At 42.0% G+C, this 27,204-nt stretch overlaps 1 protein-coding gene across 1 annotated transcript; it reads right to left on the reverse strand.

The window, feature by feature from the left end:
* Positions 1-216: 216 nt before the first annotated feature.
* ZBED9 (zinc finger BED-type containing 9) lies at positions 217-26,620 on the reverse strand. The gene is made up of 4 exons (XM_038584453.1): positions 25,894-26,620; positions 13,339-13,480; positions 3,417-4,915; positions 217-2,339 (listed from the first exon to the last, which is right to left on the reverse strand). The coding sequence occupies exons 1-4, from the start codon at positions 26,311-26,313 to the stop codon at positions 423-425; spliced, it is 3,978 nt and encodes a 1,325-aa protein (XP_038440381.1). The 5' UTR covers positions 26,314-26,620; the 3' UTR covers positions 217-422.
* Between the last annotated feature and the right edge of the window lie 584 nt (positions 26,621-27,204).

Raw genomic sequence — 27,204 nt, forward strand, 5'->3', positions numbered from 1 at the left:
AACACACCTAACAGAGGAAGCTTAACATCAGCTTCCAACCACAACCAACTAAAGAAACCGCAACCTTACTGACCCTGGCACCCGAGTTCTACTTCCACCCTCAAGTGCACTTCCCATCACTGACCTAATGAATCACTTCAGAGACATCACTGCCATCCTGAAGTTGTCCTATAGTGTGTCCTACAGGGCTAATGAAATACAATAATAACAAAGACATACAAAATGTAAGACCAAAATTTTAATATTAGAAGCAACAGATTTAAAGTTACATTTTAATAAATACAAGAAAAAAGAATTTAAAAAACTGTACATTTAACTGAAAGTGTCCATATAGACAATTTATATAGAGAACTGCTATTTTAATCATAACTCCATATTCCCTGATGTGTGTATGCACACTCTGTCAGAATACCTTCAAGTCATTAATGTGATAAATGCGCTTGCTTCTTGCTGGTTAACTTGTCTAATCTAGGCTGGATTGAGGACAGTGCCACTCTCAGGGGATAATGGATATTTAAACTGTTTCTGTGTTTTGTTTTAATAACACTCAAAGTAGAGAACCCCGTCTCACAAAGGGATGTTGAGGGGAACAGGAGAAGGGATTTTAAAGCGACCTCAGCAAGCTCAGGATATTCATTTTTAACTTTTATCCAAAATGAAGCAAGTGATGCTGTACTTTCAAAATTCACTTTCAAGCCTTCATCAGCAGCCAGCTTTAGCAAGTCACCCCAGAGGGTTATAGTTAGATTCAAATTCTCTCTTGATGGAAGAAATGGATTTTGGATCCAAGAGTTTCCTACGCGTGGATCGTCTTTTGATGGAAAATACAATTCAAAACAATCCAACAAGTTTGTAAGATGTTCCTTGACAACTCTTCGCAGATGGACGATATCAAGATCACGACCCGCTTCATGGATAACTGTTGTCAAGTTATGGAACATGTCATAGCAATTGGTGGAAACTCGGTTCCTCCACACTTCCAACTTCTGCTTTTGTCCTTCAATCTTATCAGCCATTGAAAAACATGTTGCATTCTTTCCCTGCATGGAAGCGTTAAGATCATTAAAAATACTGAAGATATCAGATAAATAAGCAAGTCTGGCTGTCCAATTCACATCTTTGAAAAGTTGGGACCAAACTGGTTTCTTGCTTTGCAGAAATACGAAGAGTTCATTCCGTATTTCAAACATTCTTGATAGAACTTTTCCTCGTGATAACCACCGTATCTCAGCATGCAGTAACAGTTGCTTATGATCAGCTTCCATATTGTCACATAATAAGGAGAACAATCTTGAATTTAATGCATTAGACTTTACATAATTCACAATTTTTACTGTGTCAGTAAGCACACTATTCAGTTCAGCTGATATGTTTTTCATAGCCAGACTTTCTCGATGGATGAAGCAATGTGTGATTTTACATTCTGGTGCAAGCTCTTTAATCTGGGTAACCACTTCAGAATGTGTTCCTGTCATGGAAGCTGCACCATCAGAACATACTCCTACACAAAACCTAAATTCCAGACCACACTTGTTGACAACGTAATTCTTCACAGCTTCATACAGTTCTGAGCTAGTCGTGTTTGTTGGTAAAGAGGCTGAGAAGAAGAATTCTTCCTTTATATCATCATCATGTTCAAATCGCACATACACTAAAAGAATGATCATGTTAGCAATATCTCTGCATTCATCAAATTGCAATGAAAAATACTTTGCCTCTTTTATTTGCTCTATGAGTTGGTCTTCCATATCACTGGCCAGTTCCTGAATGCGTCGAGCTATGGTGTCATTAGAAAGTGGCACCTGAGCCACCTTCTTCGCTGCTGACTCACCCAGCATCTCCAGGCAGACTTCTTTGATGCAGTCTTTCACCAGCGTCTCAGCGATTGTGTATGGCGTTTTTGACTTGGCAACCGGGAGCGCCACTTTATACGAAGCCCGCAGAGCACTGATGTTTATGTGAGAAACATTAAACACCTGCTTTGGTTGGCTTTTTAATTCACTACTCTTTTTTTCAAAGAATTCTTTCGGTTGTGAACTTATTTCTTTATGTTTTGAATATAAATGCCGCTTAAGTTTTGATGGTTTCATTGCTTCATTAGCCAATATATCTCCACAAATAATACACTGTGGTTTTAGCACTTCACCATCAATTACGGCTACAAAACCAAACTCGATATATGAGGGATCATACTTCCGAGTAAAACTTGTATGAACTCTTTTGGTTTTTACTTCCTCTGGGCGACTTCCATCCTTACCATTTCTTCTACTACTGCTACCATATTCAGAAAAGGTATGTTTTTTCTTGACAAAAAAGTCCAGCGAAGCTTGTTTCACCATCTGCAGATTAGGATTAAAAATAAGTAACACCAATTTTACTCTCCTCCTTTATCTAATACATTAAACTACAAATTAAAAACTAGGCTTGAAAAAAAAAACTAGGCTTGATTAAAAACTTAAAAAGTTTTAAAATTGTAAAGAAAATAAATGTTTACATTTCTGAGTTACAGCAGACAAACTAGCCATAAAATGTCATACGTTGTAAATGTGCTTGACTGGTGTGCAACTCCCACCACAGTGACTGGCCCTGAGAGGTTAATGATACCCAAACTGGCCTATATTGAATTCAGAAATATGAGTTCATTAATCTGTGTCCAGGTACTACAGCGATGTCAAATTGTTATAACTTTCTAAAGACTCTTGATTAGTATACCTTCCCATCTGTGGACTAGTAGAAACAGTCTGCAGACCAGCACTGACCTAAAGATCATACTCTGGGTACCACTGGCCCAAGTCATGTGTAACCTCCATATTTCAAAACTCTAAACTGGACATACATTAACTCTACTTTATAAAACCTACTGAATTAAAATAAACCTCTTTGGACTTATCTCATGTTGTCCATTTAAATCTGAAAACTGAGCTTTTTCTCAACCCAAACCCCTTATCTCAAAACCACACTGATCATCCCTCACCCTTCCTAAATACTTCTTCACTTGACTCGAGATGCCTTTCTTAGCTTACCTCTCCACCCAAACTCACATACAATGACAACTAACATTAAGTTTGGCTTTTCTCACATTCATCCTCCTACAGAAACTCACCCTTACACAACCACTTATCCCCTAGATCTTAGCTTTTTTTGTTCCCCCGCAAAAATGTCTGACACCAGAAAGGAGTGAAAGAGACACTGTCATCACCCCACACAACAAATAAAGCAGCATTCAAGGTTGTAAGTTTCAACCCCAAAAAAGGAGTGGTGCGAGGCATTAAACAGTAATGGGCTTTTCTCGAGAAAACAAATCCAAGTCGGCCAAACTGTGTGTTAGCATATATACCACGCCAAAACATTCTTACCCATCACAAGCACAGGGAGGTGTAATGAAGCTCTTCCCCAGCAGACACTCAGACTCTTACCCAATCTCCTACTTTGTCTGATGAGAATGGTGTCTCTGACAGCTTCAGCATTTTGGAAGGTTGACCAGTTGAACTTCTTTGGATCTCATCATGTTTTCTTTTCATTGTAGTGGTCTCATAGCAGAGACTACACGTTATTTTGTGAGGACAGCCCTCAGTGTCATGTTGAGGGGGCACCCCACAGATTGCATGGACATTTCCATCACACGACACACAACTATAAGCACCTGAGCATACCTTCTCACAAACTATACAGGATAAAAACTTAAGTCTGCTTTCTGGAAGGTTTTTCATGGTCCTGGAAGGAATAGCTGTAAGATTCTCCTCAACATCACTACTATCTGTGCCAGTCTCGACGTTCTCCTCATACTGAGCTCCTGGTGTATATTCTAATTCTCTGTCAACCTGCTCTAATTCACGTTCTGGATTCAGGCTAGCAATAAGCTCTTCTGTCAACTGAGAATGACACAGGCCTAGCTTAGCTTCAGAGTTAAATGTGCCTTCAAGTGGAATCTGTTGCATGCCTCGGTGATAGGGCTGATTTTGGGTCATTTGAATGAACCACAAAAATTCAGCCCAGTGTGATGAATTGTTAGTTTGCATCCAGGAGATAATCCTATTTTGGATATCCTCATTAGTTTGATTCATAGCACTTTGGCTTTGACAGGGCTGAGGCTTCCCATGGACAATTTTCAATTCTGGCCAAATATTACTAAGTTCACCGACAATCTGGCTTGAAAATTCCCTTCCATTGTTAGATTGCAGGACACTGGGTGCTCCGATAATTGTAAAAATATCTAAAAGAGCATGTGCAATTTCCTTAGGCCTTTTAGATTTTAGTGACCGCAAAAAACTCAACTTTGTATGAAGGTCTTGATAATGCATGATGAATTTATACTCCCCATCAGGACTCGATTGCATATCTATAAGATCCACTTGGCATCTTGAATTAACTTCCTTAATTGGCTTTGATGTTAGAACTTTCTTGAGTTTTGAATTTTTCTGTTGGCATGGTTTGCAGAGTGTCAAGTATAGCATTATAACTTCCTTCGTGATGTTCTTGTATTTTGCTTGTAATTCTTTTTCCATGCGGGTACGCCCACCATGTCCAATGCTGAGATGGGTATCATGCAGAATGTCAAATAACTCCTCACTGTGTAAGTAATACCGTACTTTATCTGTTTCCCCATTTACAGCCTCAATCAGCTTTTCATTTCCCTGTACAAGGGTCACATCAAATCTAGCCAAGCGACGGTAGTCAACTGATTCCTTTCTTGCCTTTGCTTTTGCCTCTTTCACTTCCCTTATTAATTGACAGTACTTTGCTTTAGAAAATATCTTGGTATTATTACTTTTGTTTTCCAATAACACTGCTAAGCTTCTGAAGAACTTCTCTCTCATGTTTTCTGGTTTGACTTCTGGTTCATGAGTGTCCAAGGTATTGGGGTTATCATCACCACCCATGCTTTGAGACATCATGGAAAGCCACAAAAATGACCCTAAAATATAAAGAAAAAACAATTAGAATATTTGGGAATATAATTTGAAATATATTCATTGCCCAAGTAGCCACTAGAGCTCGGGGTAGAAATAGAAGCTCCAGGCACACAAGTTGGTTAGGGAGTCCAACCTTGGAGGAAGAGAAGCCAAATGAAGAACCCAGCCAGGAACAAAAAGTTCTGATATAGTAAAGGTAAAAAGCCAGGATGTGACTTTCCAGAGCAGTATGTGGGATTAGCCTTAAAAGTAAAGCACTGTTTTATGCAAAACAAGCAGCAAATTGATGTTATTATTTATTTATTTAGTACAAAAGACAATTTTTGGGCTAGAGAAGCCTCAGCAATTCAGTAATAGATTTTTTTAAAGATTTATTTATTTATTGTAGAGAGAGAGCGAGCATGCACACACGAGTAAGTGCAGGGGGAGGGGCAGAGGGAGAGAGTCTTAAGCAGGCTCTATGGTCTGGAGCCTGATGTGGAGCTCCATCTCATAACCCTGAGATCAGGACCTGAGCTGAAATCAAGAGCTGGATGCTTAATCAACTGAGCCCCCCAGGTGTCCCAGTAATAGTTTTTTTTAAAAAAAAGGCCTGAGACTATACCACATTTTGTTCTATTAAGACAGGCTAGCTGTTACAGCAACATCTGGGATGTAGGTTTCAACATCATATACTTACATCAGCTCACTTTTGAGGCTTGTGAAACTATAAACCCAATACAAGTATCCTTATTATTAATTTTAATAAATACATAGTAGTAGATGAGCCTGAAGTAGTGAAAACTCTTTGACTTGACTTAATATAGGATATTAAAATAAATGTTTAGAACATTCATAATAACAGAAACATTTAGAATAACTCAAGCCTGGCTAGTCTTAAGGAAACTATTTTAAAAAAAACAAAAAGAATGGGGGAGGAGCAAGATGGCGGAAGAGTAGGGTCCCCAAATCACCTGTCTCCACCAAATTACCTAGAAAACCTTCAAATTATCCTGAAAATCTATCAATTCGGCCTGAGATTTAAAGAGAGACCAGCTGGAATGCTACAGTGAGAAGAGTTCGCGCTTCTATCAAGGTAGGAAGACGGGGGGGAAAAGAAATAAAGGAACAAAGGCCTCCAAGGGGGAGGGGCCCGCGAGGAGCCGGGCTGAGGCCAGGGCGAGTGTCCCCAGGACAGGAGAGCCCCGTCCCGGAGGAGCAGGAGCTGCACCAACCTTCCCGGGGGAAAGGGGCTCGCAGGGAGTTGGAGCAGGACCCAGGAGGGCGAGGATGCCCTCGGGCTCCCCGGGACAGTAACAGCAACTGCGCGCCCAGGAGAGTGCACCGAGCTCCCTAAGGGCTGCAGCGCGCACGGTGGGACCCGGCGGGACCCGGAGCAGCTTGGAGGGGCTCGGGCGGCGGCTCCGCGGAGGGGGCTGCGCGGCCCCGGGAGCAGCTCGGAGGGGCTCGGGCAGAGGAAGAGGCTCCGTGCAGAGGGGGCTGCGCGGTTCCAGGAGCAGCTCGGAGGGGCTCGGGCGGCGGCTCCGCGGAGGGGGTTGCGGGGCCCGGGAGCGCGAATCCAACAGCGCAGACTCCGGAGCACAGAGCGCTGGGACACAGCACAGGATCCGGCCTCCCCCGGGACAGGCAGAGGCCGGGAGGGCCCAGGACAGCAAGGAAGCTCCTGCCCCGAGCTGAGCAGATCAGCGGCCCCGCCCCAGAGCCTCCAGGCCCTGCAGACGGAGTTCCTGCCGGAGCTGAATCCAGGTTTCCAGAGCTGCCCCGCCACTGGGGCTGTTCCTCCTGCGGCCTCACGGGGTAAACAACCCCCACTGAGCCCTGCACCAGGCAGGGGCACGGCAGCTCCCCCAACTGCTAACACCTGAAAATCAGCACAACAGGCCCCTCCCCCAGAACACCAGCTAGACTGACAACTTCCAGGAGAAGCCAAGGGACTTAAAGTACACAGAATCAGAAGATACTCCCCCGTGGTTCTTTTGTTTTGTTTTGCTTTTTGATTTGTTTCCTTCCCCCACCCCCTTTTTTTTCCTCCTTTCTTTTTCTTTCTCTTTTTCTTCTTTTTTTTTTTTTTTCGTTTTTTTTCTTCCCTTTTTTTTCTCTTTCTCTTTTCTTTCCTTCTTTCTCTCCTCTCTTTTTCTCTTTTTCCCAATACAACTTGCTTTTGGCCACTCTGCACTGAACAAAATGACTAGAAGGAAAACCTCACCTCAAAAGAAAGAATCAGAAACAGTCCTCTCTCCCACAGAGTTACAAAATCTGGATTACAATTCAATGTCAGAAAGCCAATTCAGAAGCACTATTATACAGCTACTGGTGGCTCTAGAAAAAAGTATAAAGGACTCAAGAGACTTCATGACTGCAGAATTTAGAGCTAATCAGGCAGAAATTAAAAATCAATTGAATGAGATGCAATCCAAACTAGAAGTCCTAACAACGAGGGTTAACGAGGTGGAAGAACGAGTGAGTGACATAGAAGACAAGTTGATAGCAAAGAGGGAAACTGAGGAAAAAAGAGACAAACAATTAAAAGACCATGAATATAGATTAAGGGAAATAAACGACAGCCTGAGAAAGAAAAACCTACGTTTAATTGGGGTTCCCGAGGGCGCCGAAAAGGACAGAGGGCCAGAATATGTATTTGAACAAATTCTAGCTGAAAACTTTCCTAATCTGGGAAGGGAAACAGGCATCCAGATCCAGGAAATAGAGAGATCCCCCCCTAAAATCAATAAAAACCGTTCAACACCTCGACATTTAATAGTGAAGCTTGCAAATTCCAAAGATAAAGAGAAGATCCTTAAAGCAGCAAGAGACAAGAAATCCCTGACTTTTATGGGGAGGAGTACTAGGGTAACAGCAGACCTCTCCACAGAGACCTGGCAGGCCAGAAAGGGCTGGCAGGATATATTCAGGGTCCTAAATGAGAAGAACATGCAACCAAGAATACTTTATCCAGCAAGGCTCTCATTCAAAATGGAAGGAGAGATAAAGAGCTTCCAAGACAGGCAGCAACTAAAAGAATATGTGACCTCCAAACCAGCTCTGCAAGAAATTTTAAGGGGGACTCTTAAAATTCCCCTTTAAGAAGAAGTTCAGTGGAACAGTCCACAAATACAAGGACTGAATAGATATCATGATGACACTAAACTCATATCTCTCAATAGTAACTCTGAATGTGAACGGGCTTAATGACCCCATCAAAAGGCGCAGGGTTTCAGACTGGATAAAAAAGCAGGACCCATCTATTTGCTGTCTACAAGAGACTCATTTTAGACAGAAGGACACCTACAGCCTGAAAATAAAAGGTTGGAGAACCATTTACCATTCAAATGGTCCTCAAAAGAAAGCAGGGGTAGCCATCCTTATATCAGATAAACTAAAATTTACCCCAAAGACTGTGGTGAGAGATGAAGAGGGACACTATATCATACTTAAAGGATCTATTCAACAAGAGGACTTAACAATCCTCAATATATATGCCCCAAATGTGGGAGCTGCCAAATATATAAATCAATTATTAACCAAAGTGAAGAAATACTTAGATAATAATACACTTATACTTGGTGACTTCAATCTAGCTCTTTCTATACTCGATAGGTCTTCTAAGCACAACATCTCCAAAGAAACGAGAGCTTTAAATGATACACTGGACCAGATGGATTTCACAGATATCTACAGAACTTTACATCCAAACTCAACTGAATACACATTCTGCTCAAGTGCACATGGAACTTTCTCCAGAACAGACCACATACTGGGTCACAAATCGGGTCTGAACCGATACCAAAAGGTTGGGATTGTCCCCTGCATATTCTCAGACCATAATGCCTTGAAATTAGAACTAAATCACAACAAGAAGTTTGGAAGGACCTCAAACACGTGGAGGTTAAGGACCATCCTGCTAAAAGATAAAAGGGTCAACCAGGAAATTAAGGAAGAATTAAAAAGATTCATGGAAACTAATGAGAATGAAGATACAACCGTTCAAAATCTTTGGGATGCAGCAAAAGCAGTCCTGAGGGGGAAATACATCGCAATACAAGCATCCATCCAAAAACTGGAAAGGACTCAAATACAAAAGTTAACCTTACACATAAAGGAGCTTGAGAAAAAACAGCAAATAGATCCTACACCCAAGAGAAGAAGGGAGTTAATAAAGATTCGAGCAGAACTCAACGAAATCGAGACCAGAAGAACTGTGGAACAGATCAACAGAACCAGGAGTTGGTTCTTTGAAAGAATTAATAAGATAGATAAACCATTAGCCAGCCTTATTAAAAAGAAGAGAGAGAAGACTCAAATTAATAAAATCATGAATGAGAAAGGAGAGATCACTACCAACACCAAGGAAATACAAACGATTTTAAAAGCATATTATGAACAGCTATACGCCAATAAATTAGGCAATCTAGAAGAAATGGACGCATTCCTGGAAAGCCACAAACTACCAAAACTGGAACAGGAAGAAATAGAAAACCTGAACAGGCCAATAACCAGGGAGGAAATTGAAGCAGTCATCAAAAACCTCCCAAGACATAAGAGTCCAGGGCCAGATGGCTTCCCAGGGGAATTTTATCAAACGTTTAAAGAAGAAACCATACCTATTCTCCTAAAGCTGTTTGGAAAGATAGAAAGAGATGGAGTACTTCCAAATTCGTTCTATGAGGCCAGCATCACCTTAATTCCAAAACCAGACAAAGACCCCACCAAAAAGGAGAATTACAGACCAATATCCCTGATGAACATGGATGCAAAAATTCTCAACAAGATACTGGCCAATAGGATCCAACAGTACATTAAGAAAATTATTCACCATGACCAAGTAGGATTTATCCCCGGGACACAAGGCTGGTTCAACACCCGTAAAACAATCAATGTGATTCATCATATCAGCAAGAGAAAAACCAAGAACCATATGATCCTCTCATTGGATGCAGAGAAAGCATTTGACAAAATACAGCATCTATTCCTGATCAAAACTCTTCAGAGTGTAGGGATAGAGGGAACATTCCTCGACATCTTAAAAGCCATCTATGAAAAGCCCACAGCAAATATCATTCTCAATGGGGAAGCACTGGGAGCCTTTCCCCTAAGATCAGGAACAAGACAGGGATGTCCACTCTCACCACTGCTGTTCAACATAGTACTGGAAGTCCTAGCCTCAGCAATCAGACAACAAAAAGACATTAAAGGCATTCAAATTGGCAAAGAAGAAGTCAAACTCTCCCTCTTCGCCGATGACATGATACTCTACATAGAAAACCCAAAAGTCTCCACCCCAAGATTGCTAGAACTCATACAGCAATTCGGTAGCGTGGCAGGATACAAAATCAATGCCCAGAAGTCAGTGGCATTTCTATACACTAACAATGAGACTGAAGAAAGAGAAATTAAGGAGTCAATCCCATTTACAATTGCACCCAAAAGCATAAGATACCTAGGAATAAACCTAACCAAAGATGTAAAGGATCTATACCCTCAAAACTATAGAACACTTCTGAAAGAAATTGAGGAAGACACAAAGAGATGGAAAAATATTCCATGCTCATGGATTGGCAGAATTAATATTGTGAAAATGTCAATGTTACCCAGGGCAATATACACGTTTAATGCAATCCCTATCAAAATACCATGGACTTTCTTCAGAGAGTTAGAACAAATTATTTTAAGATTTGTGTGGAATCAGAAAAGACCCCGAATAGCCAGGGGAATTTTAAAAAAGAAAACCATATCTGGGGGCATCACAATGCCAGATTTCAGGTTGTACTACAAAGCTGTGGTCATCAAGACAGTGTGGTACTGGCACAAAAACAGACACATAGATCAGTGGAACAGAATAGAGAATCCAGAAGTGGACCCTGAACTTTATGGGCAACTAATATTCGATAAAGGAGGAAAGACTATCCATTGGAAGAAAGACAGTCTCTTCAATAAATGGTGCTGGGAAAATTGGACATCCACATGCAGAAGAATGAAACTAGACCACTCTCTTTCACCATACACAAAGATAAACTCAAAATGGATGAAAGATCTAAATGTGAGACAAGATTCCATCAAAATCCTAGAGAAGAACACAGGCAACACCCTTTTTGAACTCGGCCATAGTAACTTCTTGCAAGATACATCCACGAAGGCAAAAGAAACAAAAGCAAAAATGAACTATTGGGACTTCATCAAGATAAGAAGCTTTTGCACAGCAAAGGATACAGTCAACAAAACTCAAAGACAACCTACAGAATGGGAGAAGATATTTGCAAATGACATATCAGATAAAGGGCTAGTTTCCAAGATCTATAAAGAACTTATTAAACTCAACACCAAAGAAACAAACAATCCAATCATGAAATGGGCAAAAGACATGAACAGAAATCTCACAGAGGAAGATATAGACATGGCCAACATGCATATGAGAAAATGCTCTGCATCACTTGCCATCAGGGAAATACATATCAAAATCACAATGAGATACCACCTCACACCAGTGAGAATGGGGAAAATTAACAAGGCAGGAAACAACAAATGTTGGAGAGGATGCGGAGAAAAGGGAACCCTCTTACACTGTTGGTGGGAATGTGAACTGGTGCAGCCACTCTGGAAAACTGTGTGGAGGCTCCTCAAACAGTTAAAAATATACCTGCCCTACGACCCAGCAATTGCACTGTTGGGGATTTACCCCAAAGATACAAATGCAATGAAACGCCGGGACACCTGCACCCCGACGTTTATAGCAGCAATGGCCACGATAGCCAAGCTGTGGAAGAGGCCTCGGTGTCCAACGAAAGATGAATGGATAAAGAAGATGTGGTTTATGTATACAATGGAATATTACTCAGCTATTAGAAATGACAGATACCCACCATTTGCTTCAACGTGGATGGAACTGGAGGGTATTACGCTGAGTGAAGTAAGTCAGTCGGAGAAGGACAAACATTATATGTTCTCATTCATTTGGGGAATATAAATAATAGTGAAAGGGAAAATAAGGGAAGGGAGAAGAAATGTGTGGGAAATATCAGAAAGGGAGACAGAACGTAAAGACTGCTAACTCTGGGAAACGAACTAGGGGTGGTAGAAGGGGAGGAGGGCGGGGGGTGGGAGTGAATGGGTGACGGGCACTGGGGGTTATTCTGTATGTTAGTAAATTGAACACCAATAAAAAATAAATTAAAAAAAAAAGAATAATTTGGGATTAGCACATCACCTCTAGACAGTGTTATGGGAAAAATACTTTCTCTCAAGTCAACATTGTTTATACTACCAATCTGCATACCAAGTTTTAAACTGGTGAATTTAAATCATTCTCAAATTTTCATAATTTCCAAAACTACATTCAAATTAGTGATATGTTACTGTGAATCTGGCCTCACTTAACTCTTAATTCTTCCAATAAGACTCCCATAAGCTTAATTTAAACTCACCAGTAAGTTCTCCTTTCCTGAAAAAAATAAATTTACTCATAACACAAACCAGCATGTAACATTTTATTCTTTAACTGTTCCGTATGTAGAACTAAAACACTAAGTTTCTAAAGAAGCAGGAATTTCTCCAGCATCTTTTCCATTATCTAACACATGACCACACAGGCAAGTGATAGATAAAAATGTGCTGACTAATTTTATAATGAAGATGACAACACTCATGGGAAGTGTGATCCCAAAATATGATTGACAAGGTGTTCATACGGAGGGTGTTTCTTCTGCACTAATATATTTTGTGCCATGCTGTAGAGCCATAAGCAGAAAAGGCAGACAAACAAGGATGAATTTGGGATTGGGGGGGGGGTGGGGAATACAGGGCAATGTAAATGAGAACCAAGAGCATATGAGGTCCAGAGTTAGGAGAACAATATTAGTAAGTCTAGGATAAAGAGAGACTGCCTAGGACTTTAAGAGATGAAAAACTTCTATCAATTATACTTAAGTCTTCTGGAAAAGACAACTGCTCCAGAAGCAGGCCAGCCAGTGTTCCTGCCTCCACTACACATTACCCTATTAACAGTCCTTGAAGTGCTAAGGGACACAGACTTCACAAATTCCATTCTCTCTAGTAGAATTTCTAAGTAGTATTTCCAAGTCTTAAATATCATACGTGACAAAAATTGGAGCAGAGCCTATAGAAATGGGACCTATGGCTATAGTGATAAGCGCTTAACATACATCCACAGATGCACCTCTGGTTTATCCACAAGTAATTAATTCCATTGCAAAATATCCACAGAAAAATCTTGCATTCAATGGTTTCTTACACAATCACCTGGCTGCTTAATTCAATTCCTTTAATAGCATCACACAACCCTGGCTGACTTTTCCTCCAGCTATATTCAGTAAGGTAGCGATAGAAGGAGGTTTGATAACTTCTCAGCGACTAGATCCTTCCCACTTTCAGATCTCATGCTCTTTCCAGACTAAATGATCCTCACCATTACCTTGCAGTGGGTGTGGCTCTGGAGATTCACATTCCATGCTGTCTTCCACAGACTGGAACTGGGTCCCCAAGGACTCCTTTGCGGTATCCAGAGGAGTCATTTCCTCCACAGACGTCTCTGGCCTATGTGTACTCTGTGAGACCTGAGGACAAACAGGTGCATTTGGAAATTAATATACTGTACAAACCGCAGAACATTCTTCTACTGAAATAGGATGTAAGGAGAGAAAGTCTCCACTGAATTCTGAAGAGGAGTGCAAGACAGAGTAAGAAGAGGCTAATAAGACCAGAGCCACATAACACAAACTGTCCCCCCGAACAGAAGCTGATACCCATCCCTGTGGTTTCTGTTTGGGGAAATAACAACGGAAACACATTAGAGAAATCCTCCGTACGCTGTGGTAATTAAAAGTAAATTGTAAATGGATTTCAGTATGAGTAATTAAAAATAAATATTTGTGGTGAGGATTATGCAAATTAGCTAATAGTCACTAATGAGCTATTCAATCCAGGAAGGAATCTGACAGTTGTTTTAGAATAAATGTGGAAAATCATTACCCCAGTGGTACGGATGGGAAAAAGGAAATCACCTTGGGTAACAGTGTTGGGTGAAAAAGAAACATTATCTTCTCCTCACACTAATCATCTTGTATATGGTTTATAATTAAATTTCCCTAACTGTCCCCAAAATATATTTTATGGTTTTTTAACTCTGTGAAACAATGTTTATACATTGTTTTTGGTTATTACATCTTTTGATTCTTTTAATCTAAAATAGTTGCCTGCCTTTTCATGACATTCAATTTTAAGAAGTCAGAGCCAGAGGGAGAGGGGGGGAGAATCTCAGGCAGGCTCCATGTTATGGAGCCTCATACAGGGCTCCACCTCATGACCCTGAGTTCAGGACGTGGGCCAAAATCAAGAGTCAAACACTTCGCTGACTGTGCCACCCAGGCACCCCTCTGTCTCTCATTCTGAGTTATCACTATAGACTTAACTTTGTAATCCATTCTATCCTTATTCACCTTGATCTTAAACTGTCTCCCACTTGGCCTCCAGCGCCCCTCTGATCAGGCTCCTGCATCCTTTGAACATGACCCCACTTTTTTTTCTAGCACATCCATGCTTTCCACAATAAACACAAGGACCACATTATATCTTCCCTGTCCCAGATCTAGTTTCAACTATGTTCCCAAGAAGTCGATTCATTCTAGAGCAACAGTGTTAGTAACAAAGACAGAGTAGTAGGTAGGCTCATTGTTCATGGTGTGTCACCCCCTCCAGGCCCTTTCCTGGGTAGAGCTGGCAAATATAGTCCTAAATTATCATGAATTCAATTCAATTTCAACACCACAAGATTTACCTCCTCTTTCCATACTCCATTTTAATATGTCGCTCTGGCAGTGAAACAAAGCCTAGTTCAATACAATGTTTATATTTACTCATTTGCTGTAACCTACAATAAACACAAAAGTTTCAGAATTACAATGCTTGTAGAACACTCTCAACAACATACCTACTGAGTAAAATCTGTCTTTGCAGCTTTATATGTCCAAAGGCAGTATTCCACTGAGATTATGTAGTCAGAATACGGTGTTCAAGTTACCTGAATTATTTTTTTGCTATTATTAATTTGATATACAGGTGAGTTCATTTGTGTTTAATCATTTTGAATTTAACATTATTTTTAAATACTTACAACATTTACTTGATATAAAAAAATCAAAATATATATTCAGAGAAGTCTTGCTCATATTCTACTCCACCCTACCCACTCCCATAAGAAACTATTTTTGGGAAAAAAAAAAGAAACTATTTTTGTTGTTGATGGTTTACCCTTTATTTTTACAAGAATAAATAAAACATATATATACACACACACTAACACTGGTACATATGTGTATATATAATATATACAAATTTAATGCAAATCTGTACTTTTTTTCATACTATATATAGTTCACCTTCTTTCTTTTTCACTTAATATAAAAATACTATCTGAAAGTCATTTCATACTAGTCCCTAGATAACCTTCCTCATTCTTTTTTATGTGTACATGATGCCACATTATACTGATGCACAATAGTTTATACACACATATGCACAATCACTCTATGGATGAGCATTTAAGTTGTTTACGATATTTTGCTTTTACAAAGAAATAGCTGCAACAAAAAAAAACATGTCTATGTTCTCTTATTTGTAGATGTGTATATTCAAAGTAAATTCCCAGAAAGATTATTGCTAGGTCGATCAGAGGGTAAATGCCCAGATGTCAGATGGTGCCAAAATCTTCCCCCGCTGCCCCCATGGGGATGGTACCGTCTTGTACCAGCAATGTAGGGACAGGACCCATCTTCCTAGTTAGGCCAACAGACTGTGGTGGCCAAGCTTTTGAATTTTTGCCATCTAATAGGTGATAAAGGGTACCTCAGTGTAGTTTTGTTCCTTTATGACTGAAGTGGAACATCTCGTACAGTTAGAAGCCATTCAAGGGATGCCTGGGTGGCTCAGTGGTTGAGTCAGGTTGTGATCCCGGGGTCTTGGGATGGAATTCCGCATCAGTCTCCCTGCTGAGAGCCTGCTTCTGCCTATGTCTCTGCCTCTCTCTTTGTGTCTCTCATGAATAAAAAAATATTTTTAAAAAAAGTCATTCATTTATCTATTTATGAAATCTGCTCATGTCTCTTGAGGATTTTTTTGCACTTCTGTTTAAAAAGATTAGCTTTTGGGGATCCCTGGGTGGCTCAGCAGTTTAGCGCCTGCCTTTGGCCCAGGGCACGATCCTGGAGTCCCAGGATCAAGTCCCACGTCGGGCTCCCGGCATGAAGCCTGCTTCTCCCTCCTCCTGTGTCTCTGCCTCTCTCTCTCTCTCTCTCTATCATGAATAAATAAATTAATTAATTAATTAAAAATAAATAAAAGATTAAAAAAAGATTAGCTTTTATCTATGACATATATTACAAACATTTGTACTAATTTATTTAATTTGCTTGTGGGGGTTTTTGTTTTACATTTATAAATTGTTTCACAAAGAAAAATTTCTTGGTATTACTTCTGGATTTTGAGTAATTCTATACACCCAAATAATAAAAAAAGTCATTCATGTTTTTTATCCTAGTACTTGGGTGTTTAAAATACTATTAACTTTAAAAATTCATTTTCTATTAAGTTTTGGGTTTTAGGCAGCACAGTCATCTTCACTGGGTATAGATGAACCTAAGACACAGTAATACTTTATTAAGTTATTACCTAATAGGGTCATCCCCTCAGAATTCAGGTGCATGCACATTAGCTGGTGGGTTGTACTCCTCAGCTTCCCTGGGTTCTGTTTGCTTATTTTCTTCTACTTATCACTGGCAGGTGGTATCTCTGGCTCTACTTTGGTCTGGAATTTTGTGTTCCCCCTACTACAAGTCACATGTGAAAATCCCAACACCCACCTAGATGGTTTTGGGAGATGGAGCCTTCGTAAGAAAATTAGATCATAAAGATGGCACCTTCATGACAGAGATTAATCCTCATAAAAGATCTCGCACAGAGCAGCTTAAGCCCCTTTCTGCCATACAATGAAAAATCTGCAATGGGAAGAGACCCCCCACCTAACTGTGATGGCACCCTTATCTCAGACTGCCAGCCTCTAGAACCGTATCTGTTTGTTTACATCGATATTTTGTTACAGGAACATGAACAAACTCAGACTCATATTTTACTGATGATGTGGTTAAATAAGGAAGAGGCTGAATACAAGAGGACATCAATGCTCCAAACAGGTTTATCTAGCGGGAATATTCAGAAGAAAAGTTGTTGCTGTTAACTTCAAATTAACACTACCTTTAATATAAAAGCATGGTTACCTCCGAATTATCCATATAGCACCGTTGGTTTGATTAGGTTTCACTTTCTTTGGAAATCAGAAGCTCTTTTAGCCTTTGTGTAAATTGATTTACTAAATATCAGTAAAATATGAATCTATACATTCAGCTGTGACACCATCCAGTATGTATGTTTTCCTGGACTGTGTTACAGTCTAACATCAGCTTGTGCTAAGTCCGCAAGTAATAGTGTACAATGGGGAATATCACAGAAACCCAGGAAGGTGGCTAATGGCTCACTGGTTGGCACAGTTTGTTATCAGAAACTCTTAATGTTCTTGTCTGGCATTTCAATCACTGTAACACTGTGTTTGTTATCAACTTACATTATCTTTTTCCACTGAAATAGTGTATCTACATATAACCTTTCAGATGAAGTCTAAAGCATCAATGCCATTCACCAGGAAAAAAAAATGAGAAAAGTTGTGTGCTGGGGTGTTATGCTACCCTAGTTTAGGAGACCTTTCATTGACTTATAGACTTCTACTCATTTCACCTATAGACCTTTATAAGCAACAAGTAAACTGGGAGTGAAGATGTGCTAGGTAGATTCTATTCTCAATCTCTGCCACTGTGAAATCTAATGAAAACAGATTAATGAAAATCTGTATTCAACAGCCAATAATAACCTCCTATAGTTGTCTCAAAAGAATAGTCTCTGGGATTAATCACATCTCTATGGTTAATTCTAAAACAGAGCAAGAATAAAAGTTAAAAAAAAAAAAAAGGTGTCATCTCCCTAAGAACAGATATTCTGATTTGTATTTACTTAATAAACCTTACAGTGAAAAGAACACCAAAATCAGGCTTGGACTTTCCAGTTGGAAGCTCTGACTATGGCACCTGATCCCATCTCTCTGAGTCTGCTACTCACAGGGGAAGTAGCCTGGCCACTTCACATTCCTGCCACACCTGCTTTCCTGTGCAATAGCCTCATAGAAGCCATACTGCAACCCAACCAAACATTTCAATAGTCTGCCTTACCAAATATTCTTGAGGACAAAACAAAGAAAAAAAATTCATCTATTGGGACGCCTGGGTGGCTCTGTGGTTGAGCATCTGCCTTTGGCTCAGGATGTGATCCGAGAGTTGTGGATCGAGTCCCACATTGGGCTCCCTGCAGGAGGCTGCTTCTCCTTCTGCCTATGTCTCTGCCTCTGTCTCTGTATATCTCTCATAAATCAATCAATCAATCTTAAAAAAAAAAAGTTGATCTATCAATATATAAGACACTGGTGTGGAAACCCAATTAATCCATGCTCTACCACCTACTTGGCCTCAAGTACCCATGCTCTGCATCTAACTTCAAAATTCAAGTAAAAATTTAGCTTATCCTCTGGTAGGCATTTACAAACTTGGTTAACTCTGAAAATTTCCCTCACTATATCTTGGCTTTACAAAAATAATTCCTCATTCACATGACATACAAATCTAAATATGTGCATGTAGTCAAATATCCTAGCCTATCATGCAGGAGACATCACAATGGGATAAAAATCTTTTATTTAATACAATTTCTTAGGTTTATTTCAGAGAAAGAGAGAGAGAGAGAATGAGCATGCAATCAGGGGGGAAGGGGAAAAAGACTCAGACTCCCTGCTGACCCTGGAGCATGATGCAGGGCTTGATCCCAGGATGCTGAGTTCATGACCTAAATGGAAACCAATAGTTGGATGCTTAATTGACTTAGCCACCCAAGAGCCCTGTAACTAAACAGTTTTTAATTGACGTGTTATATGCTTAGAAAAAAGTACACAGCTCAAAAGCACAGAGCTTGATGATTTAACACAAAGTGTTAAATCTAAAGTGTTTTACCTAGGTAAAAAATTAGAACATGATCAGCAACTCCAAGGGCTATTCGTGTGGGGCGCCGGGTGGCTCAGTTATTTAAGCATCTGACTTTGGCTCAGGTCATTGAGAACTGGGCCCAGCACTGGCCTCCCTGCTTGGCAGGGAGTCTGCTTCTCCCTCTACCCCTGCACTCTGCTTGTGCATTCTCTCTCTCTCTCTCTGTCAAATAAATAAAATCTTTTTTTTTTTTTTTTAATGTTGTTATAAGGGACATCTGGGTAGCTCAGCTGTTGAGTGTCTCCCTTTGACTTAAGGTGTGATCCCAGGTCTGGGAATGGAGTCCCACATCAGGTTCTCTGTGAGGAGCCTGCTTCTCTCTTTGCCTATCTCTGCCTCTCTCTCTGTGTCTCTCATGAATAAATAAATAAAATCTTTTTAAAAAATGGTTATGATTTTTATCCTTTAAAAATAAAAAATGAGGAACACTTGGGTGGCTCAGCTGTTGAGCATCTGCTTTTGGCTCAGGGATTGATCCCAGGGTCCTGAGATAGAGTCCCGCATCTGGCTCCCTGCAAGAAGCCTGCTTCTCCCTCTGCCTATGTCTCTGCCTCTCTCTTTGTCTCTTATGAATAAATAAATAAAATCTTTCAAAAATAAAAAAATGAAAAAAGTACAGTCCATGCCAACATTCAGATGTCAACTAGTGAAATGTTATGCTTTAAAATGCAGAAATTATAGATAATTGTATATTCATCAGCAATATCCATGAATAGAAGCAATTTTGTTTCTAGCATTGTCATCCTACTCTCCCAAAATGTATCAACTGAATAAAGATGATTGGAGTATGCACAGTGATTAGGATTAAAAACATAAGACACTGAAAAAAAAAAAAAACATAAGACACTGGAAAAACTTTCCTGACCCACCTAACATCAAACCGTGACTACTGTAGATTGTAGGACAACAGTGTTGCTCTTTTGCCCTCTCAATTCTACAGATCAGTGGATTCGTGGAGGAAAAAAAAACTCTCAGAACTGTGAACTATTTCACAGTTACTTGAATAATTTGAATAATTCAAATTCACAGGCAGAACAAGACACTCAAACAGTCTAAGTTAATTGTAAAAGGTGTAAATGGTAGAACTTGTTCTGCTGCATGGCTAGGAAATGCCCATGGATACTGAACTATAACAGACCAGAATATTCCAAAAGCAAAAACTCAGTGATGTATGAGGAAATGAAAGCCAAGGTTAAAGGAATTCACGTGTCAAGGTCCTTTCCCAGCAGGACCCACGTTATAAATTTACACACTTCCTAGACTGTGCAAAGTGTTTAAGAAACTAAACCAATCTCCTTTAAAACAAATTCAAATTCAAAAAACAGATGAGCCAGTTTCCTTGGTAAGGTTTTCCCTTCCCTGATCTTAGGAATACGATATCCTACATAGATTGGTTTGTATAAAAAATGGGCTGTGTTTCAATTGCCGAAATCCTTCCCTAACAAGAGGAGGCAGGGTCCTAGAGTAAGGATAGAAGTCATCTGGAGAACAGGGGGAACCCGGTGCTTATAGTAATCATACCAATTCCGTAAAGCTAATATAAGCACAACTCTTAGAGCAACTAAGATATGAAACCAGACATCCCTACAGCTCCTTGCCAGTCCTCTCCTGCTGATTCCTCCTCTCCCACAGTGGGTATACGCCTGTCTGCTTGCCCACTCGAGCAGTCCTGCAAGGACCTCCACCACCAGGGTTTAAAGGGTGACATGCGATGGCAGTAACAAAGTAAAAGCCAAAATTACCTCAAACTGGTTAGATGATCGTTTGTCTTTCACTCTATGATTCCTGGCTTTTATTTTTTAAAATGCCTAGTAAGAAAGTTTTAGTTGTAAAATCGTGTAGTAAATATGGCTATATTCATTAGAAATGCATATATTTCCCCATTAGTTAGAACACTTAACTAACAGTAACTTAAAAAAAAAGGGGTTTATTTTTGTCACATGACAAGAAGTCCAGGGGAGGGCAGGTGTGTGCATCGCCTCACTTACTAATGGTTTTGTGGGGACCCCAGCTGTGGTTTTATCTCCACTCTGCTATTCTTAACATACAGTGTTCTCCTCATGCTTATCATCATTCATGGTCCCCAGATGGCTACCACGGCTCCAGATACCACATTTAGGTTCAAAACACGAAGTAGGAAATAGTGAACTAAACACATCTGTTCCATTTTATAAGGAAAGTAAAAGCTCTCCCAGAAACTCCCAGAAAACATGCCTATCGCGCCTGGCCAGAGCTAGGCTGCAGAGCCAACTCTAGTACAAGGAAAGCTGGGAAAGTATCTAGGTAGCTACATTGCTGACATGAGCAAAATCAACAGTAAAAAATGTTGGGAAGGAAGAAAGAAGGGGAGAGTAGATACAGGTTTCCCTTGCTATACAGAAGTAGAGAGTTCCTAGAAAAACTAATGTAAGCCAAAATGGCATAAGGCAAACAGTGTCCCTCACTTTCTGTCAGTTCACATTGGGCTACTTCCCCTGTACAAAAGACCTACATTCGTTCCTGGTTTTACTCACCAGAAGAAATCCAAAGAGGATTTTCATTTTTATGAAGAAGAGGCATTACTGTGCTAATGCAGGTAAAAATGCAAGTAAAGTGGTGTAAAGTGAAGGGGTATAAAGCCAACTGTCTGAATGCAGGGGATAACTGTGTTCAGCTGGCAGCAACATTCCTTAACAAAGCTAAAAGAGGAAAATCCGAAAGTAACAGGCACATTTTAAGGAAAAAAAACCAATACTGTTCATTTGGAACAAAGGGACAGGTGTGCTGGCTAGAGTAAGAGACTGCTTATACAGGCATCTATGTTATAACAAGTGAACTCATGAAGAAACATGCTTTCTACAAAACTGCACAAAAAAATACCAAGATTTTTGGAGAAAATAAAGTTACAGGGTAGACTACTGAACATCTATACAACTCTGTCACCAGAGCACTAATAAAACGATAGCAATTCTAGTAAAAATAAAAGCATAGTCAAAAAGATATAAAGAATTATTGCATCTCATATAGGGCTTTACCTTACAAAGGCAAAGTTATTGTGTTAGAAAGAGGTATAAGGAAAGGGTGAAGCAAGGGTAGAGACACTGTCATCCTGCCTTTGGCCCAGGGCATGATCCTGGAGACCCGGGATCGAATCCCACGTCTGGTTCCCGGTGCATGGAGCCTGCTTCTCCCTCTGCCTGTGTCTCTGCCTCTCTCTCTCTGACTATCATAAATAAATTAAAAAAAAAAAAAAAAATTAAAAAAAAAAAAAAAAAAAAGAGACACTGTCATAAGAAGTTCAGGTGGAGGGGCACGTGGGTGGCTCAGGTCATGATCCCCGGGGTCCTAGGACCGAGCCCTGTATGGGGTATGGGTCTCCCTGCTCAGCAGGGAGTCTGCTTCTCCCTCTCCCTCTGCCCCTCCCCACCTTTTCTCTCAAATTAAAAAAAAAAATTCATGTGGAGAAGTATTTGCACATTTTCCAAGAAATGTAGTGATATTATTTTATTTATTTATGATAGTCACACAGAGAGAGAGAGAGAGGCGCAGACACAGGCAGAGGGAGAAGCAGGCCCATGCACCGGGAGCCTGACGTGGGACTCGATCCCGGGTCTCCAGGATCGCGCCCTAGGCCAAAGGCAGGCGCCAAACCGCTGCGCCACCCAGGGATCCCTGTAGTGATTTTAGAAGAAATATAATAATGGTTCTGGCTCATCATCTTGTTTTTCCTTTAACTTTGACATTGACTGAAAAAAGAGATACCTAGTGATACTTAGTTTTCATTCAATAAAGCAGCAGCTTCTATGGCTTCAACAAAATCTTACACATGAAGCTCGATCCCCCTGTATTTTGCACGGCCATCATCTTCCTCAGTCCACTGCTACTCCCGAATCATGCCTAAAGCACAAGGTGAGTGAGAAATGAACAGCATCACCTTCTTCCACACCCTCCATCTGTGCCTGAAACTAGCTGCTGTAGCTCTTACAGAAAGATCTTCTGCATGGGATTGCAGCAGCTCCCCAGGATCTTCACACTCAACTTCTGATTCAGCTTCCTCTGCCAGAGCAATGCAGCTCGCCTGGATTCAGAAGAGCTCTTGTGAAGGTTCAAGGCCTTTAGAATCATGAACTAAATCAGGGAGAATTTTATGTTACACTCCAAGCAAGGCTTTTGTGACATCATTCCAAACCACCACAATATCATCAATGGCAAGTTTAATGTTGAATTGATTCCAGACTGCAAAAACTTTGTGTGTATATCACCCCTTGTAGGTGCAATAAACATCTGGAATGTTCTCCTTAAGTAATAAGCTTTAAAGGCTGTGATCACACTCTGATCAAGGGGCTGGAGCAAAGAAGTTATATTAGGAAGAAAAATGAGAACTTTAATATATGAAGAAAATTCACCAACTATCAAAGGATGGCTCGGATGGCTTATAATTCTTAAGAATTTTGAAAGACAATTTTTTTCCTCTTGCAGTTGCTTTTTAAAAGCATCACCTAAAAGATCAGTTAATATCTGCCCTATTATCCAGCCTCTTCCACTAGAACTATAGTAGGCTAGTCTTTACAACTCCTTTCAAAGCTTGCAGGTAGGCAATGTGATGAACCACAACAGGCTGTAGCTTCGTATCTCCACTGACATTTACACTCAGCATAGCACCAGATGATCTTTTGTAGCCTCAAGCCCTCAAATGTATGTTTCTTCCTTTGAGATACAGGCTTTTGAGGGAATCTGCTTCCAATAGAGCTGCTTTCATCAAAATTAAAAATGTGATCCAGGGTACAGCCTTCTTCATCAATCAAATTTCTTAACACTGGCAGAATGGTCTACAGCTCCCTCTACCTGCCCTCACAGCGTCACCAGAGAGCTTAACATTGTGGAAAGCATGGCGGTTCTTCAAGTCACTAAGCCAGACACAAATGAAGGCACTTCTGCAGGATTTCCAGCTTTTTTCTTAAGGTCTTTATATATTGCTAGGACCTTGTCTTTGAGAAAGGCTGCCTCTGATTGCTTCTTCCTTTGGTACTCAATCCACACACTAACAGATGTTCTATTTCTTCTACTTCCTTGGGCTTTGTTTTAACAAACTTTGTAGCACTGGATTTGTTCCACCTAGATACCTTTCTCTTATTTCCAAGCATTGTCTCCAGCACTATGCAAAGCTGACTCCTTCATAACAGTGCCACAACCAATGTGTCAGATTCTTCCATTTTTTTTTTCAAAGTGTTTTATATTTTCAAGCTTTTCTTCAATTGTTAAAGCTTCTTTTATGCTCACTAGCAGAAATTTTATCACCAGCACGCTTCAGTAGCACTTGTAAACCTGTGCTTGCTCACTTTCTCAAACACAAAAAAGTTTAGTGAAAGATACACAAAGATGGGAGGGAACCCTGCAAATAAACATTACCCAGAGATTGTGTCCAGGAAAGCCAAGAGGAAGGATGTGGAGGTGAATGGGCATTTGGCACATTAGTATGTCTTCACAACTTGCTGCATTCTGCTGCAATCAGATACTTTCCATTCAGCTGCTCTTACTTGGTGGCCCCAAAACATCTACTTGCTGGTAAAATTCATGTATGAGTCAGCACCACTTCAGCATTATACTACGGACTCAGGTCCCTACTTATCAGTCTCATAGGAAAGATCTGACTTTCAGAAAAACGTGTTTTAATAGCTCAGACTCGGGTGGTTCAGGGGTTTAGCGCCACCTTCTGCCCAGGGGCCTGATCCTGGAGACCTGGGATCCAATCCCACGACCGGCTCCTTGCATGGAGCTTGCTTCTCTCTCTGCCTGTGTCTCTGCCTCTCTCTCTCTGTGTCTCTCATGAATAAATAAAATCTTAAAAAAAAAAAAAAAAAGAAAAGAAAAAATAGCTCAGACTGTCTATATAATGTGTTCATATTTAAAGAGTCCAGAGAAATGTATGGATAGTATCATTAGAGAAATGTAAAAGTGTTTGGTGATAAGGCTCTATTATGCTCTATAATTACCGTCCTAGAACACAAGTATACTCTCTTAAAAATAATCTCTAGTGTAATAACGAAAGACCAAATTTTGGGCTCAATACACCTCCCATACCAACAATTCCAGGTACTAAAAAAGTATCTAGAAAATGATGCAATTAATCTCTTTGTAGTACAGAAGACATTAAAGCCCTGAGAAGGTGTGATATGCCCAAGGTTACACAGCTCATTAGTGACAGGGCCTATTATGGAATCTAAATCTCACCATTCACTGTTTTCCTGATAGTTCTATTAAATCTGGCTACTTCTTTGTCTCTCCTAGAAGGTACTCCTTATATTACACTAATTTGTTTTCACATATATTCAAAGTACTGCAACTCCTAAGAAGAGACAGCAACTTTAACTTCAGTCACTAAATAAAATATATTTTCTACTGGTAAGCAACGGATCAAGGTTTCCAATTTGGTTAAATCATCGACCTATTTGGACCAGCTCTCACAAGAACACTCTTACAGGGGCGCCTGGGTGGCTCAGTGGTTGAGCGTCTACTTTTGGCTCAGGTCGTGATCCCGGGGTCCTGGGTTCCAGGCCCACATCGGGCTCCCCTCAGGAAGCCTGCTTCTCCCTCTGCCTATATCTCTGCCTCTCTCTCTCTCTCTCATGAATAAACAGAAAATTTTTTAAAAAGCTTAAAAAAAAAAAAAAAAAAAAAAAAACACCAAACACTGTTACTCCTTAAGCATGAACGGATTCCTCTGCACGGGTGATCAAATGAGAATGCCCCAAAGCAGAATTTGCAGCCACCAGTGTGAAGTTAACAGCATGCACTCCACCGGGGACCCATGCCCCCAAGTTCTCCAGGGAAGATGGCACCGTGCAAATCCTCACCTGCTGTCGGGGTTCGTCCAGCTCCCTCTCCAGGTCCTCCAGCACGGCCACCACCTCGTCCCCGCTCTCGGGGTGCTGCTCCCGCACCCAGGCCTGGAGCTCCTCGGGCAGGATGGTCAGGAACTGCTCCAGCACCAGCAGCTCCAGGATCTGCTCCTTGCTGTGGGACTCGGGGCGCAGCCAGCGTCTGCACAGCTCCCGGAGCCGGGTGAGGGCCTCGCGGGGCCCAGGGGTCTCCTGGTAGCAGAAGTGCCTGAAGCGCTGGCGGCGGAGCTCCCTGGTGTGAGACAGACCCTTCGGCAGGCAGGGTTCTGGCCCCCACAGCGGGTCTTCCTCCTTCACCTTCACTCTGATAATACCCGCGTGCTCCTCTGCAGCCGGGCCAGCCTGGGCCGGGCGGAACCCCGAAGCCGCGGCCATCCCGGTAGCTCTCCGTGCACCCGGCGGTCTGGGCAGACGCGCGCTCTCCGCTCCCGACCCCACTCGGTTAGGAAAGTCTCCGCGGTAGGGAAGCCGCCAGCACCGAGAGATCGCAGACGCCGCGGAGCGCGGGTTTCCGTGACGACTCGGGGCGCCGCGCGGGGCCGCTCCGCTGGAATGGAAGCCGTCCTCGGCGCCGACGGGAAGCCGGGAACGCACGGCCTCTCACCTCACCTGCGGGGCGCGACCGCCAGGTGACCGCGGCCGCCTGGGACCTCATGGCGCCGGCGCCCGGGAACCCGGCGGCCAGACGCGGGGAGGGCCGCTCGGAAGCCAAGCCCGACGGCCAGGAGGGCGGGGGCTCGCTCCTCGGCAGTCAGCGCGCAGCCCCGGCCTCCCCCCGCCGCGGCCCCCACCTCCCGGAGGCTGCAGCAGGCCCAGCGCCACCCTCCCGGCCGGCGGCGCTCCACCCTCGCCGTCCCCGCAGCCCGCGCGTCCCCGCCGGCCGGGCGCGCTTCCGGTCTGGGCGCACTTCCGGTCTGGGCGCACTTCCGGTCGCTCTAGCCCGCGGGCGGTGCGAGCTCTTGGTGGTAGCGGCCACGGGCGCTCGGGGGCCTGGCTGTGGTCGTACGTCGGGAAGCCGCGCGCCTGGTGCGGACCGCTCGGGCTTTCCTCGTGGGCGCCACACGGCCGTGGGCGGGCTCTCCTGCGGCCGCTGCGGATCGGCGGGCTGCACCCCCCGCCGCTGCCAGCTCCTCCGAGGCCTCAGTCCTTCCCCGGCCGCCGCCCGCGGACCCGAGGAGGAGCTAGAGGTCCAGCCTCCTGTCTCCAGGCTTGGGTGGGCAAACCGCGGGGACGGCGCGGGCTCTGGCTGCTGCTCCGGCGGACGAG

This window comes from Canis lupus, chromosome 35 (genome assembly GCF_011100685.1).
Source record: "Canis lupus familiaris isolate Mischka breed German Shepherd chromosome 35, alternate assembly UU_Cfam_GSD_1.0, whole genome shotgun sequence".
Classification (NCBI taxonomy): Eukaryota; Metazoa; Chordata; class Mammalia; order Carnivora; family Canidae; genus Canis; species Canis lupus.